This window comes from Gadus morhua, chromosome 16, assembly GCF_902167405.1.
Source record: "Gadus morhua chromosome 16, gadMor3.0, whole genome shotgun sequence".
Lineage (NCBI taxonomy): Eukaryota > Metazoa > Chordata > Actinopteri > Gadiformes > Gadidae > Gadus > Gadus morhua.
Genome location: NC_044063.1, coordinates 17431486 through 17446702, shown reverse-complemented (window position 1 = coordinate 17446702; position 15217 = coordinate 17431486). Strand labels below are relative to the sequence as shown.

The window sequence follows — 15217 nt, the reverse complement described above, 5'->3', positions numbered from 1 at the left end:
TCAACGTAACAGAGACCCTCTTCAACACCACCCTCACCATAACCACCATATTGGTGAGTAGTGTTTTTCTCATCCCACAATGCATCTTTCACCGCCATGTCGTTAAGGGACACGGAGGATGAGAAAGCCAAGCCCTGTGTCCAAACTCTGAGGTTTGTACAATCAGAGAGGTTGATGAGCAAATTAAGAATGGTTTTGCCATCGCCGAGTTTTGCCATTGGACAAGAAGTGTGGCCTCAATAGAAGCTAATCATTCCAGACATCCGTACGTCCCAGGTTCCTCATTTAAACCCCTTTAGCAGAGATAACTTGATTACGTATATCCACTTAATCATGCAAAAATAACTCATTATAGTGACTGTGACGTGCTGTTATCTGCTTGATTACAGAACTTATCTCCACAGAGTCGAGCTAGAGCTATTCTAGCTCATAGCTGCAGGCTTCAAATCCACACAGAACTAGGCTAGACACATCTTCGCTATTTCGGACAATGAATCGATTATTTGTTAATTTGAGGAATGATAATACTACAATAATAATAATGTTTTCATGATGACAAAAACTTCTTTGCTTCATTTTGGTTCCAAAAAAATGTCATGTTTCTAGACAAAGCTGCATCTATAAATATTCAAGGAGCACAAATTCAAGGAGACACACATTCACACAGACATTCGACAAGGTGCAATGGCACATCCCTCAGGATTTGGTAGGCAGTACTTATGCTAGTGGTGGTGGTGATGGTAGTGGTGGTGGTAAACTTATACTTAAGTATTAGATAGGGCCGACTGCAGTTTGACCCTACATATCTGCCCGATGTCAAATATATTGAGGAATCAATCCACAAAATGTGCATACAGAAATGCAAAATAAAACAGCAGCACTGCAGCCAATTACATTTTAATACAATTATTTTGTAAGCATGATTAGAAAGGGCAGCCCAAAACAGATCAGCATCTTGATTTATCTCAAACAAAGGGACGAGGACGCTGTATGCTAGTCTTACCCAAGAGATTACATCTAAGAAACAAATGCTGCCATTAGCACTTCTTTTAGATCTATTTTACTGTTTATTATTCTGAATATCCGAAACCATGAAAGCCATTTCCCGTTGGGAGTGAGAAGTTTCTCACAGGGAACCTTGACATGGTTGGAAATTGGGTACACAGCTTCTGAGCTCACACACAAAATGTGAAAAGCAGCGAGGAGTCCTGATAGTCGGTCCCCACTGTGGTGGACATCGCTCATTGGCTGAGAGATAAGAGCCGCGTGAGATTCAAATCTCCTAATGTGGAAAAGCCTATTGAACAATCCCTAAAGATGTGTATAGATGCTGTCAGCGGACTTTGCTTGTTACGGGATTCGCTGAAGCACAAGCAAACACACACACACACACACACACACACACACACACACACACACACACACACAGTGTGTGTGTGTGTTTGTGTGTGTGTGTAATACGATGTAAAGCAGCATGTAGGCGGAGCTGAATTGCCTGACGTCACGTGATGTACTAAAGTGGCCGGCTTATCGGCTGTGGAGCCCGGAGGGGCGTGGGGGCGTGGGGGCGTGGGGGCGTGGGGGGGTGGGAGGGCAGTGAGTTGACACACCACGTCCCAGAGACGAACCGCTGGTCTTATTGAGACTGATGGAGCGGCTCTCTTCACTCAGTTAGTGTCCAGAGAGAGAGCCTCGTGGTGGCTGAGTGGAGCAAGGTGGGACTGGGGTGGTGAAAGACAGACACACACACACTGTGTGTGTGTGTGTGTGTGGGTGCGTGTGCGTGTGCGTGTGCGTGCGTTGGAGGGGTGAGTCTCCTTCGAAACAACGAGGGCCAATTTTCCCCAGCCTCAGGGCTCATTCATCAGGGCCCGGTCCCGCCTGGTGCTCCATGAGGCTGCAGGAAGGACACACACCACTAGAGACCTCAGGCCAAGCCTTGCCTGTAGCAGGGTTGACTTATGTATGAATGTATGCATTTACACTCATGAATATGCATATGCAAACATATCATGCATATGTTTGCACATTACACATTGTACAGAGTGTTTATGCTTAGCGTTTGTGTGCGTGTGCGTGTGTGTGATTTGGTACAGGGGTAGAGCAGAGGAATGACCTTTTGTCGGTCCTTAGGGGTGGGCCCCAGAGCTGCGGGTCTAGTGAAAGTAGAAAAAGTATTTTGACCTTTTTTAGCATATTGGGAGAAATGGAGCAAGTTTAAACGATCCATTTAGTTATGGTCATCGGTTTCCCTCACGTGCAAGGTCTTAACCGTGAAGACTTTACTAGGATAAAGGTAGATTTATAATGTTCAATAATCAACCTCATGTTACGTTTATATCATTCCTAGAAAGCCGTGGTCTACCATACAATAAATAATATATATTTAATTTGATGAAATATTCACACAACCGTCACTGAATCGGATTACGAAAACGCACTCGTCCCCCACTCAGTCACCCTGGAGGGTAACATAAAAGAAAGCTTTATGTGTTTTTTGAGATGCGAATTAATTTATTATGTCAATAAAGTAAAACATTTTATAACAGTTGGATACGGTATGATGAATAGACAATCGTAAAGATAGTTAACAGATTTATCACTGGCCAACTGAAAAAGCACACGGGGATATCGGCGAGACATAATATCCGCGCATATTGATTTTTATATCATTGGTGCTGGAGAGGGTAAGTTCGTTTCTATTCACTTTTAAGGGCCTACGGTATATAGAAAATATCAATATGGCACATAGCAGGCATGAAAAGAGAGAGACCATGGGCCTGTGCCAATGCGGATGGGGCCCCTTGATTATTCTTTTTCAACAGGCACTTTCCCCTGCTGCTTAATATATATACTGTGTGTGTGGATATGTGTGTGTCAAATGTGTATTATTTTGTGGGTCATTATGGGCATATATACAGTGTGTGTGTGTGTGTGTGTGTGTGTGTGTGTGTGTGTGTTTGTGTGTCTGGAATAGATAGTCTGTGAGAGTGAGTGGGATAGCAGATAGGTACCGCTCTTCGGAGAGCAGTTTTATTATACCTGTACGTGGCTATCTCTTTACCACTTTAATTTGCGGAACAGCCCCTGTAGAAAGCAACCATAGAATTGATTATCACTTGACTGGATGGCCACGAGCTATGTGCTTATAATCACTGGTGAAGATTGTTTCAGGCCATTGTGGTGGTGACGATCTTGGGAATGTAATGTCTTTATACGTCCACTTAGGTAATGAAAAGGGAACCCACTGCTCTTTAGATAACATTATCTCAGCTTCCTCGTTCTAAAAGTAATATTTGCGCGCATTTCAAAGACGGAACCCCGCGATTGCGGGTCACCGGCTTAACCCTAGATAACGGTAATGTCTTAACAAGGATGGTGTTTGCTCGCTTTGTTCCATCATTCCATTGTGGGTAATAGCAGTGGACCATGTAGTAAATTTCAGTATGGCTTCTAAAACATAGGTGTGCAGTTTTTGGTCGTCCATGTTGCACATTAAATGCATGAGACAATTTCTCGATTCTTCAAACGAGGAGTGTTTTTTTCTCACTTCTCTGACGTCGATTCCTATAGGTTACTGTGCTATGTCATTACACTCAGCAGTGCACACACATGCACGCAGGCACAGGACAGAGGCTATAATTGCATCACTGTTCCTTCTATCATTCCGAGCTAACATCCCCTGCTGTATTCTAAAGGTGCCCTCCTTTTTTTTATCTCCTACTTTTACGTTTATTCTGCTCTGTGCAAGCGCTATCTTTTCCCCGGTGCTTGTTAGCAGAGCGACCCCTCCAGAGTGGGAGTCACGGTGTTGCTAACAACCTGGTGATAAATAATTTTAAGATTGACTGGAATTCAGAGTTCCTAGGTTTGCCTCTTACTTGCATTATTTCAACTCCGATAGACATTTGACGATTGTTTGTGCGGAAATCGACACAAAGCAACAAGGCCACATCAAAATTTGTTCTCTTTATCATATTTTATCCGAATCTCCGTCATGGTATACCAGCAAACCAGAACCTTGTCCTGTCCTGGTCACACTAAGCCTGACTTGAAGGTTAAAATTAATGAAAGCGCTATAATTCAAAGACAGATAAACGCCCTTGATTCACTTGCCTGTCACCTATAATGTATGGACCTTTGTAAATGCATGAATTGCGGTAAAAAACCCACTTCGTACTCGCACATAGTGTCGCACAGTGTTGTACCCTTAATATATGTCAGATTTTATGACCGCCCATAAACTTTCTGCTGCACCGTAGATGTGACTCATTGTCACCCCTATGAGCAACAAGCTCTGCTCACAGGAATACGGCTTCTATTCAGCAGGAATATGCCTCTTTCTGACCGCCTCCCATGATGCAATCAGTCTAGCAGGGCTCACTCAAAGAGTTTTTGATTTTGTTTACAGGAGTTTATTATTATCACAGTTATTTCTTGTTACTCCATTCCGTAGAGCACACATACGTTTACAAAAAATGGCCTTGTAAAACAAGACATAGCCGTCTTGACATCATCTTGGTCTTTCCTCCACGAACAGAAAAACCTCATCAAATATTTGTTGGACTTCTCCGGCTGGTTGTTACAAAGGACTGCTGAGGGAGGCAAAGGTTTTTTTATTTGTCAACAGCTGGTTTACTACGGGTTGTGCGACTCGGGGGGAACACAATTGCTTTGAGAAAACGGAAGGAAGTGGGAGAACAGAGAGACGGCTGGAAGAAGACCTGTGAAGACATCCTGAACTACTCTTGTTTGTTCTCTTCAGCAAAATATTAAAGGGATCCGTACCAAGTTTACCACCGTGTGTGTGTGTGTGTGTGTGTGTGTGTGTGTGTGTGTGTGTGTGTGTGTGTGTGTGTGTGTGTGTGTGTGCGCGTGCGTGTGTGTGTGTTCTTTAGTAAAGTTTGTGGGTCCCAGACTCGTCTTCCACCCAAGTATGGTAATACTTGGGTGAAAAATAACTACATCTATTAATTTCTCCCAAGTTCCTAACTTTATTCCAGGTTTGCTGTCATGTGCAAAAGAAGGTAGATACAAATTCTTTGTGACTTCACCTTCAAGGAAGCTCCCCATTTCAAATGGTTATTGTAGACATGAATGCCATCCTTCTTTTTTCTCTCTCTCGCTCAGTCTCTCCCATTATGTAGACACAGTGGTGTTTCAAGAGTGGTGTGGGCAGGTGTAGGTGGGAGTTATTGGCAAATGCCTTCGGACATTCAAGGACTAAATGTCGTACTAACGGTCAAACCGATCCACTTTTATTAGCCGGTGTAACTCTCCCTGCTCCGACCGACCAATATCTGGGTAATAACAGGATTGATCTGCTTCCTCAGATATTACATTTTTATAGAATACCTTAAGGCTTGCTGGGAGGAGAGAAAGGTAGAGGGGGGGGAGAGTGGGAGAAAAATGGGGGACACAGACAGTTTACACTGAACAATATATAAAAGGAGAGCGGGAGAGAGAGGTGGGGGGGTGGGGGGGTGGGGGCAATATGTTGGGCTGTCGCTGTGTTATCGATTGTTGGATGCTACCGGTAGGATTGATGGCTGTGTGTGAGCTCTTATTTTATTAGTCTGTACTTAACCAGGTCAACGTTGGTGGCGGGAGAGGGAGAGAGTGTTGGGGGGGGAGGGGGGGGGGGGATGTATTCTACATATTTTTTGCTCTGTTTTTCTCATAGAGGTTTGGTCACGTAATGGATAAGACCATTTTTTACTGTCACAGAGCACTTTCAGCACCTCAAACACATCCATCTACAAGTGGCCTTGCAGCTAATTAGACTTGGAAGTATATTAAGTGTTCTACAAGGGTGCTGGTCTGCGCGGCTGGATTGAATAACCTTTAATTGTTTCTACCTGTATTTGCTCTCTGATGTCCCGCAGTGGAAATACTTGAGCTCAGCGATGAATGCCAAGTGACCTTAATAAGCACATATCTGCTATATAACTTATGACAGTGGACAGAGTCCAGCTCAGTGTGGCTGGGGTGCAATGCTTTCGAGAGCTACATAAGTCTGCCAGCTATGAAATTAGCATTTATATTATGTTGTGCGCATGCCGAACCATGAGCATTGCAGACGAGTCACATCAGACGAGGAAGGTATAATGGCTGGCTGGTTAAATGAGCTAATGGACAGGTGAACAGATTGACATTTATAGAGTAGTACACACTATAAAGGCAATACGACGGTGAAGGCAATCTATATCACCAGTCTGCCTTGCTGACTGACTTTAGGAGCTCGTCTTCTGCTCCTGCCTGGTTTTCTTCGTGACTATGCAGACAGACAGAAGCTCCCTGTTTGTCGCTCTCTTGTCTCCGCTGGTCTCTTTGCACTGCACACTACATGCATGTCAGGGAAAACTGAATGCCATTGCTCTGGAGTCTTTTACTGCAGTTAAATTTTGCTAAACAACAACTGCAGTTAGAGAAAGGAAGAAATCCGCTCCACATTCCAGGGAAATGTATTATACCTTGCAGTGGGTTGTATTATATGATTCCCTAAGGGCCAGTGTTGAGTTCCATCACAAATTAACCAAGGTGAGAAAGGGAGGGAAAGGCTGACCAATCAGGTGAAGATGCAATGATAGTCATGGTCCCTGTTTCGTGCTATATTCATATATTCTTGCATATAGAAAGTGTAGAGATTGGGTTTGGATTATTCTGTGATGCAAACCATAATGTGGTTAACTAGCTGCCACAGAAAATAATATTGAATAAAATAAATGATGAGGATTTATTATTTCATTAAAAATTAATACATTTAATTTGAATTAATTTCACACATGACTGTATCATAAATGGCAATTGTGCTGGTGTAATATGTCCAGTCTATCGGCAAAGTTTTATGTGTGCTTTCTGCACTACTCTGAGTGACAGTTTAGCAATGAAATGGATCACATATTTATTAGGGATGCACCGATATGAAAATTTTGACCGATACCGATATCCGATATTAAAATTGCTGTTACGGCCGATAACCGATATTTACCGATATCGATGTTGGTATAAAAACAAGTTTCTATGATGATTTTGTATACTGAAGAACATGTAAACACTGTGAACATGTAAACACCGTGTTTATTTAATTTTTTGCTCAAGATTGCGCGAAAACAATTTTACCAATTATTATTCTCTAAATTATTTTAGACACTATTTGACGCCTATTACAAACATTATAAGCCTCACTTCTCACTACAGCACCCACAGCATTTTCTAGATTTGAGCAAATAATGACTAAACCTTGGCTACCTCAAACAGTATATAACTCATGCTGGCCTTCACGTTTCTATAAGCATTCATCGTTTGCATTAGTAGTTAGCAAGAGGATACACGTCATCACATTATTTGTATTAACAGCCGTTTTTCTTTTTTCAGGGAGGAATTGAGAGTCTTTATGACTGTGCAATGTCTCCCTGTCATAGTTAAGGCAACGAAGTAATACAAGCTGAGGTCAAAGAGGGATGAAAGAGGGGAGGCAGACAGCATCGATGAACCAGAGGTGTCTCTGTGACTCCAACACGGTGCTGCTGTTTTGAGAAGCAGCACTGTGACATTGGCCTCTGAGATTCATTATAGGGAGGCTCTCTAAATCACAACCAACCCCGTGAATCACCTTACCACAAAACAAGATATAAAGGTGTTTGCGTTGGGTGTGTGTGTGTGTGTGTGGGTGTGCATGCTTACGTCCATGCTAGCGTATGTGTGTGTGTCCGTTTGTGTGTGAATGACATAGTGACTGCCTGCATGTCTGCCCTTTTCCATGGATACGCAGCTTGGTAGGTCACAGCAGGAGTATTGGCCTCCCCTCTAGTTTCTTTTTATATAATGGATTAGCACGTACTTGTTTGAAGGTGATTTCCAAATCTGCTTGGCTGCTTTTCAATAGCGTTACAGCCCGGGTGTTATATAAATTGAAACACAGATTAAAATGATCCATGGCTTGAAAAATGGAATGTGTCCGCAGTTCCTCCTGTAAAATATTTTGTGAACTAAACCCAGAATAATATACCAGCACCGCCTGTCATAGGTTTTTTATAACTCCGAAACGAGACGACCCCCGTCGACGAGAAAATCACCATAATTGTACCACTCAAATTACTTTCGCGCTCCCTCAAATAAAATATAAGCCAGCGACCCTGTAAACCTGAAGAGTTTTTGGAGTTGAAACATTTAACTCCAAAAACTCTGTGACAAGTGCGTGAACCGTGTTCCTGCTCGTGTTGTTTCAGGAGAACCCGTACGTGATGCTGCGGCCAAACCACCAGGCGCTGGAGGGCAACGAGCGCTACCAGGGCTTCTGCGTGGACATGCTGAAGGAGCTGGGCGACATCCTCAAGTTCAAGTACCGCATCCGGCTGGTGGGGGACGGCCACTACGGGGTCCCCGGGGCTAACGGCACCTGGACCGGCATGGTGGGGGAGCTCATCTCCAGAGTAAGTGCGCCGCTTTCGTTTTCTATGTCAAGTCAAGTCGAGGGGGAAAAAAATGAATAAAGAAAAGGAAAAAGCCACAGATCTACGAGGAAGTCGTGGTGTTGTTTGCCACTTAGAAAAACATTGATATTTGTTTTTGTCTTAAATCGATATTTGCCTCCTTGAAATAAGCACGTCCGCATCTCTTAAGGCTACTAATGTATAGGGTGCGCTCCTGTTCATACACGGGAACATAAACAAAGCTGTTTTGCGGTTTCCCTAGTCGTCCACATGAAGAACCTTTCCATCGCCAATCGACGTTATTTCCCAGAGAGTCCCGGCGCGCTGTGTTATTTAACAGCTTGTTTCCTGTTTGTTTTCTCTTTCCTCCCCCTTTTTATTTTTTTATTTTTTCCTTTTAGTCAACAACAATCTATGCATCACGTTTTGTTGATGCTAAATCTCAGAGCTCTGTGAGCGCGCAGGAAGCAGGGAACCAGGGGGACGGGAAGGGAGAAGAGGAAGGGTGGAGGACGGGGAGCAAGGAGAGCGTATCACATATTAGCATGAGGACAAGAGGGAATCAAACGTAGCACTGCGGAGGCAAGGGGACCAATGGCGAAAAAAGCGGATGGAGCGAATATTCCTCAGTCATCTGTCTTAATTGTACGGGCTAATGGAGGGCAGAGACATTACCGATACAAAACCCAAGGAGCGGCTGCTCTCGACGACTTGTCTGCCCCTTCTCCCCCCAGCCCCCGATCCCCCCAACCCCAACCCCACTCACCCCCTCCCTCTCGTGGAAGAAAGAGGCCTCCGTGTGACCGGGCTGACCTTCAGGAGAGCCAGGGTGCTCGTGTACACGTGTCCCTGCCAGCGGCCATTAAAAATATGGCTTGACACAGTAGTGGGTGGGGGGGGCAGGCGGGGGTGTGAGGGGTGAGGGGGAGCAGGGGAGGAAATGAGGAGGGAATGAGTGGCTGCGAAGGATGATATCTCATCTGGATGCCCGGTCCGTGGACGGAGGCGGTGACTAAAGACGGTTTGAGTGAATGCTAAAAGAGGACACACCGAGGCAGCCTTGGTGAGGATAGCCGGCTTGTTTTTTGATCATTTGTGAAAGTTCCGGGGGAACGGAAGGCCGGACTTAGCAGTGGAGGCACGCCGAGGGGTCGGGCATTCGCTGCTGCCTTTGATCCGCCGTTTTTTGTTTTTGTGTGATATTATTGAAGGTTGATTGCCGAGACGCACGCAGGAAATGCTAAAGCAGCGGTCCAGGCCTCGCTCCTCCCACCCCCCTGGAGGCGGTGGGGATCCAGCGCCGAAACCTTATCTCCAAAGTACCGGCGGAAGCACACAGCGGCGTTCCCTCACGATAATGTCACATATTGTAAAGAGTAGAACAGACAGAAAGCCAAACTTTCCCTGCTCATGTTTTATTCCGTGCTGCTCGTATTGGGTTTGGGAAGAGGCTATGGATTTCACATTATATGAGTAAGTGAACCGGCGGCGGCGCGCGAGGGGGGGGGGGGGGGGGGGGGGGGGGGGCTTGCGGTGGTGCATTATTGAATAGCTGAACTTTCTACATTGCCCTTTTGAATTGTACTTTAAGTATAAGGCACAAGAAAAAGGAGAAGAATCCGTCCGGTAGTCAATATTAATATTCCAGCGCCGGATAAATATTTCAGATGGTTATTACGAGTCCTCTTGCAAGGGGACCAGTGGCTTCCTCTTTGGCGGAGAAGAGGAGAGAAAAGTGCCAACGTATTTGTTCTCCTTCCCGGGGGTCGCTCGGTGGCCTCCAGCACTCGGAAGGAGCTCAGCGAATCAGAGTATCGCACTACGGAGGGGGGGGGGGAGGGGTGTGAGGTTCATTCTGAGAGTGAGAATGAGCTGGCGAAGGTAGGGGCGCTCCGATGGAAGTAGAGACAGAGGGGGGGGGACTCTGGGAGTGTGAGCTGAGGCCCGCTTCATAAAGCTGCCCTCATAAAGTGTTAAATGCAAATCTCATGAATGCTTAAACGGTGGGAATAATTGAGCGTCAGGGAATAATTGATACCTCACCCGTGACGAGGAGCAAAGGGTCTGCGGTGTATCGTAAATAGTCATTGTTAAAAAAGGATGAGTTCAGGGTCAGCTCACTGTATTTCACTGCACACTGGATGCTTTGGACTGTGACCCAAGGGCCTACACACCTCATATTTCACATGATACTTTTTATGATCTTGATTCTTATTTTTATTTTCAATATTCCACATCAATGGTTATTTTTTCTAGCCCCCGTGCTATAGTACGAGGAGATCGTAATCATGATTATTATAATGATTGTGATCATATCTGATCCTGTACCTGTAGCCTTGCTATAATGACCTGTCCTTGGTTGAGGCTGGGAGAGACCTCCAGGGGCTAGGGCTGGGTGAAGGCTAAATGCCTCATTTTAGTCATCCATCCCACAGTTGTGTCTCTGACACGACCTGCCCTCTAAGGGCCTATACCATGCGGCAGAACGCCAGAGATCAGCGGTGCTCAGCCCCCGCACTGGATTTATTGCCGTATGAGTGACCCCATACACGTACACATGTACCACCCACACACATACACACACACACACACACACACACACACACACACACAGGCACACACACACACACACACACACACACACACACGCAAACACACACACAGACACACACAGACACACATACACAACATTTATCAATAGATACCCACACATGTCTGCACTCAGAAACCAGTACACATGTAGAGAAACACAGAAAAACACACAGACCCAAAATCACACACACACATGTCCAAGTTCGGCAGCACAAACACACATCCACAACATTCCAAAAATAGAAAACCTAGTTTGTGTGCAGAAACACGTATGCCAGCACAAACCAGTTTAGCCGTGCTCCCTCCAAGTCTTCCTTGTAACTCAATTTTATAAATGAAACACTGTGACGACCTTCTTCAAAAAGAGCAGTCTTTGTTCAGTCAGGTGCTTTTGACTTTTACCTAGGTAAAAATAAAGATGTTGTAGGTGTGTTTGGACATATGAACTCGTAAACCATCCATCTAAACCTGTGTCCTCCCATGTTATATAATGATTTCAACATTGTTTGTTTCCATGTACGTCCTTCTATCTTTTGTCTCTTTCTTACTCTCCCTGTCTGTCTCTCTATCAGCCTGTCTGCCTCTCCATCTGTCTGCCCCCACCACCACCAAGCACCCCCTCTTTCTCTCTCTCTCTTCCTGTCCTTGTTTGTGGAGATGGATTGACAGCATTAGGATAGACCGATTGTGAGATATTGTGACTTCTGCATTGCTGCACCAGTTACCCCCCCCAACCCCAGCCACACACAAAAACACACACACACAAACACACACAAATGTGGGTGTGTGTCTGTGTGTGTGTTTGTGTGTTTCCAATCCTCTTAGTTTTCCGGCAGAGGACAAAGAGCAATGTGTTGTTGCCTTCCCATCGTCGCTCCGCTGGGAGATGAAAATCCCTTGCAAATGCACTTTGTTGCCCTGTATGATTAGTGGGGAACAATCCAGTATTCGGGATACGTTGACTGTTCGCGCGATTGTGTGTGTGTGTGTGTGTTTGTGTTTGTGTTTGTGTGTGTGTGTGTGTGTGTGTGTGTGTGTGTGTGTGTGTGTGTGTGTGTGTGTGTGTGTGTGTGTGTGTGTGTTTCAGCGTGTGACTAGCTGCTTTGTCAAGTGATTTGTCTTCACAGTGTGCCCTTGGCCTAGCACAATGCTAGCTTTTGGGTGCTCTCTCTCTCTCTCTCTCTCTCTCTCTCTCTCTCGCTCTCGCTCTCGCTCTCTCTGTCTCTGTCTCTGTCTCTGTCTCTTTCTCTCTCTCTCTCTCTCTCTCTCTCTCTCTCTCTCTCTCTCTCTCTCTCTCTCTCTCTCTCTCTCTCTCCCTCTCTTCCCATTACAAATACTGTTTTCAGAAAGAGTGGTGATGAGGTACAATTATAAGATATTCAGCAACTACAAAGTATCAGGTTATGTTTAAATGTCACCTCATTTATATCTGGTGTCTTTGTAAGAAAGAGTGGATTTGTGTGAGAGACACACAGCAGAACATGTATTTACATCTCTTTTTTAGTATAATGTCAGTCCTCTCAATATCCTCAGCTTCCAATGCTCTCCTTCTTCTTCCTTCCGGCCCCTTCTTCTCTGCATGTGAATGCAGAAAGCCGACCTGGCCGTGGCCGGTCTGACCATCACGGCGGAGCGGGAAAAGGTCATCGACTTCTCCAAGCCCTTCATGACCCTGGGCATCAGCATCATGTACCGTGTCCACCTGGTGAGTTATAATCACGCAACCACCACACAGACACTCCTACCTGATGCCAAAACCGAGCCTCTGGCATCCTGGTCGGATCAAAAGACGCACTCTCTCTACGTTTTTGCCCTGGAGTTTACGTGGGAAGAGTTTATTTTAATCCTACTGTAAACTCTCCTCTCATCTCTAGCTTTCAGCCACTATCCGTCCCCTCCCTCTCGATTTAATCTTCGTGTCCCTCCCTCCTCCCTCCCCGCCCTCCTCCCTCCCTCCCCTTCTCCCTCCCTCCCTCCCTCTCTCCCTCCCTCCCTCCCCTTCCTCCAGGTATTCCTGTACTTCTTTCATCATTCCTTCGTCTCCTCCCCTTGTCTTCCCAGCAGTCTCCATTATCTTCTAAACTGCCCCATGCGTTTCCTATGCTTTTTCAGCATTTCGTGCTTAAATCGAATTCCTGGTCTTGACAGCACCAGATGGCCACTGTGTCCTTTTTATTATTTATTACATCATCTCTCTCTTTGATGAATGCAGGACATTCTCTTCAACAGCATGTCGCCCACAGTCCTGGACCTTCTGATTGGGTTTGACCCTCCTGTGGCGCCCCTTCTGTGGCTCACATGCAGGGGGCGCCAGAGAGCACTAGCAGCCAGTGGCGAAACCTCTGAGGAAAACGTGGCTCACCAATGATCTCTTTTAATTAACAGCGTCTCCTAATGCATACCCGAGGGGGGGAAGAGGCGCTCTGTGTTTAACGATGGAGGACCCGCCCATGGAACTGTACTAGCTCAAGGGCTAACATAAGCAGTTAGCGTCCCGGACTCCCGGGGTGTCGTTTACTTATGGTTGACCTCCCCACCCTCCTCCCTATCCCTGCCGCTCCTGGGGAAATGCTCCTTCTTCACTCTATAAGGCTACAGGCGGGACTAATAGGTGGAGCAGCATCAGCGGCAGCGAGCTCCACCGGCAGTAGCAAGGGACCGGGGCGGGTGCCAACAGCGAGGAAAGGATCGATGGAAGGGAGCAGCAGGTGCTAAGCTAAATGGGCCCGCTGCCCTCACGGATCACCTCGCAAGTGAGGAGGCTGGATTCTCGCGAGTTAGGAGGCAGGCTCCCTCACAAGCTAGGAGGCAAGCGAGGAGGCGTGCTAGGAGGCAGGCTCCCCGCGGTTGTCACGACGGGGAGGGAAGTGGCTGGGCAGGTGTGGCGGGTTGACGTGGCCCAATGTGCTTACTGTGGTCCCACGAGGACAGTGCCCAGTCACGCAGCAAAATTAGCAACGTTTGGTTGTTTCTTTTATAGACCAGTTAAGAATAGTGGGAACAACTCCAACACAGAAGGGAAGTAGGGCGCTTTAGAACACAGTGAACGGGGAGAGGGTGAGCCGCAAAGTCAGGTGTTCTTTCCCTCTATTGCAGCATCATCGTTCTTTTTTTGTCCCCTTTCAGACAATTTCATCGCTATTTGGCAATTGCTCAGGTCTCAGTCAAGGCTGTCGCTCAGCATGCCTCACCGATTCAGCATTGGAATCCGTGTGACTTGCCTTGTTTAGCTCTAATCCAGCAGCTATTGATCCGAGGCACAGCTCATTCTACAAGCAGCCCCACTGTTTATTTCAAACTTTAAATTAAAATTTCAGTCTGATCAATAAGAAGGGCGAATGCAATGAAACAAAGGCGCCTGCCGGGTATTAATTACCTGCAAACGCAGTCTATTTATTCCTCTCTTATCCCCGCTTTCCTCTCTCTTCTCATCTCAACTCCTCCCTTATCCCCCCTTCCAAATCTCTTACCTTGCAGTCTGCTCTCTCATGCACTCTTTCTTTTCATTTCTTTATTTTTCTGAGACATGCTCTTGCATCACAAAATGAGCATAGAATTGCACATAAAGGAAAATCTATTCAAAGTTTATATCCTGAGGAACACATGCCATCCAAAAACTTTAGCTCCAGAGGTCAAAAGGATGTTGGAACCCAATTTCTGAAATGACAGAAGGGACGTTTGTGCGGTTTTATGCGCCGTTAGATTAGCGAGTGCATGTCTATGAATGGATTGTTCAGTGGGTGCATGTATGTTTGTGTGAGGACGAGACAGAAAGCCAGAGTGACGAGATTACAACAGCTGTTATATGGCCGCGTGTTTTCACCTTCAGGATCCTGGAAGCACTGCTGTGAATAAACAGGCTCTATTTGCGGTACCGCTCTCTCTCTGTGTGAGCGAATAAAAAAGAACCCACAAAGGTTGCCTGTGTTATCCCAGCACCCAGCAGTGGGATTCCATGAATCAGTCTATGAACTAGACAAACCAAATGCAAAAAAACTGCGAAAACATTGTATAATGTTTTACGTCCATTACGTCCATTTTATATCAGTGTATTGTAGCCGCGGCATTCACAATTTTTCCTGTGAGTCTGTTGGTAGCAGATTGTGTGTGTGTGTGTGTGTGTGTGTGTGTGTGTGTGTGTGTGTGTGTGTGTGTGTGTGTGTGTGTGTGTGTGTGTGTGTGTGTGTGTG

At 45.9% G+C, this 15217-nt stretch overlaps 1 protein-coding gene across 1 annotated transcript in view; it reads left to right on the top strand.

Annotated features, from left to right (window-relative positions):
- Positions 1 to 15217, top strand: part of grik4 (glutamate receptor, ionotropic, kainate 4) — a 262913-nt gene that overhangs the window by 233597 nt on the left and 14099 nt on the right. The window contains exons 12-14 of the mRNA XM_030381795.1: positions 1 to 53; positions 8232 to 8435; positions 12619 to 12732. The exon at positions 1 to 53 is cut by the window's left edge and continues 55 nt beyond it. Coding sequence (XP_030237655.1) covers positions 1 to 53; positions 8232 to 8435; positions 12619 to 12732 — 371 coding nt within the window. The remainder of the gene's footprint in view (positions 54 to 8231; positions 8436 to 12618; positions 12733 to 15217) is intronic.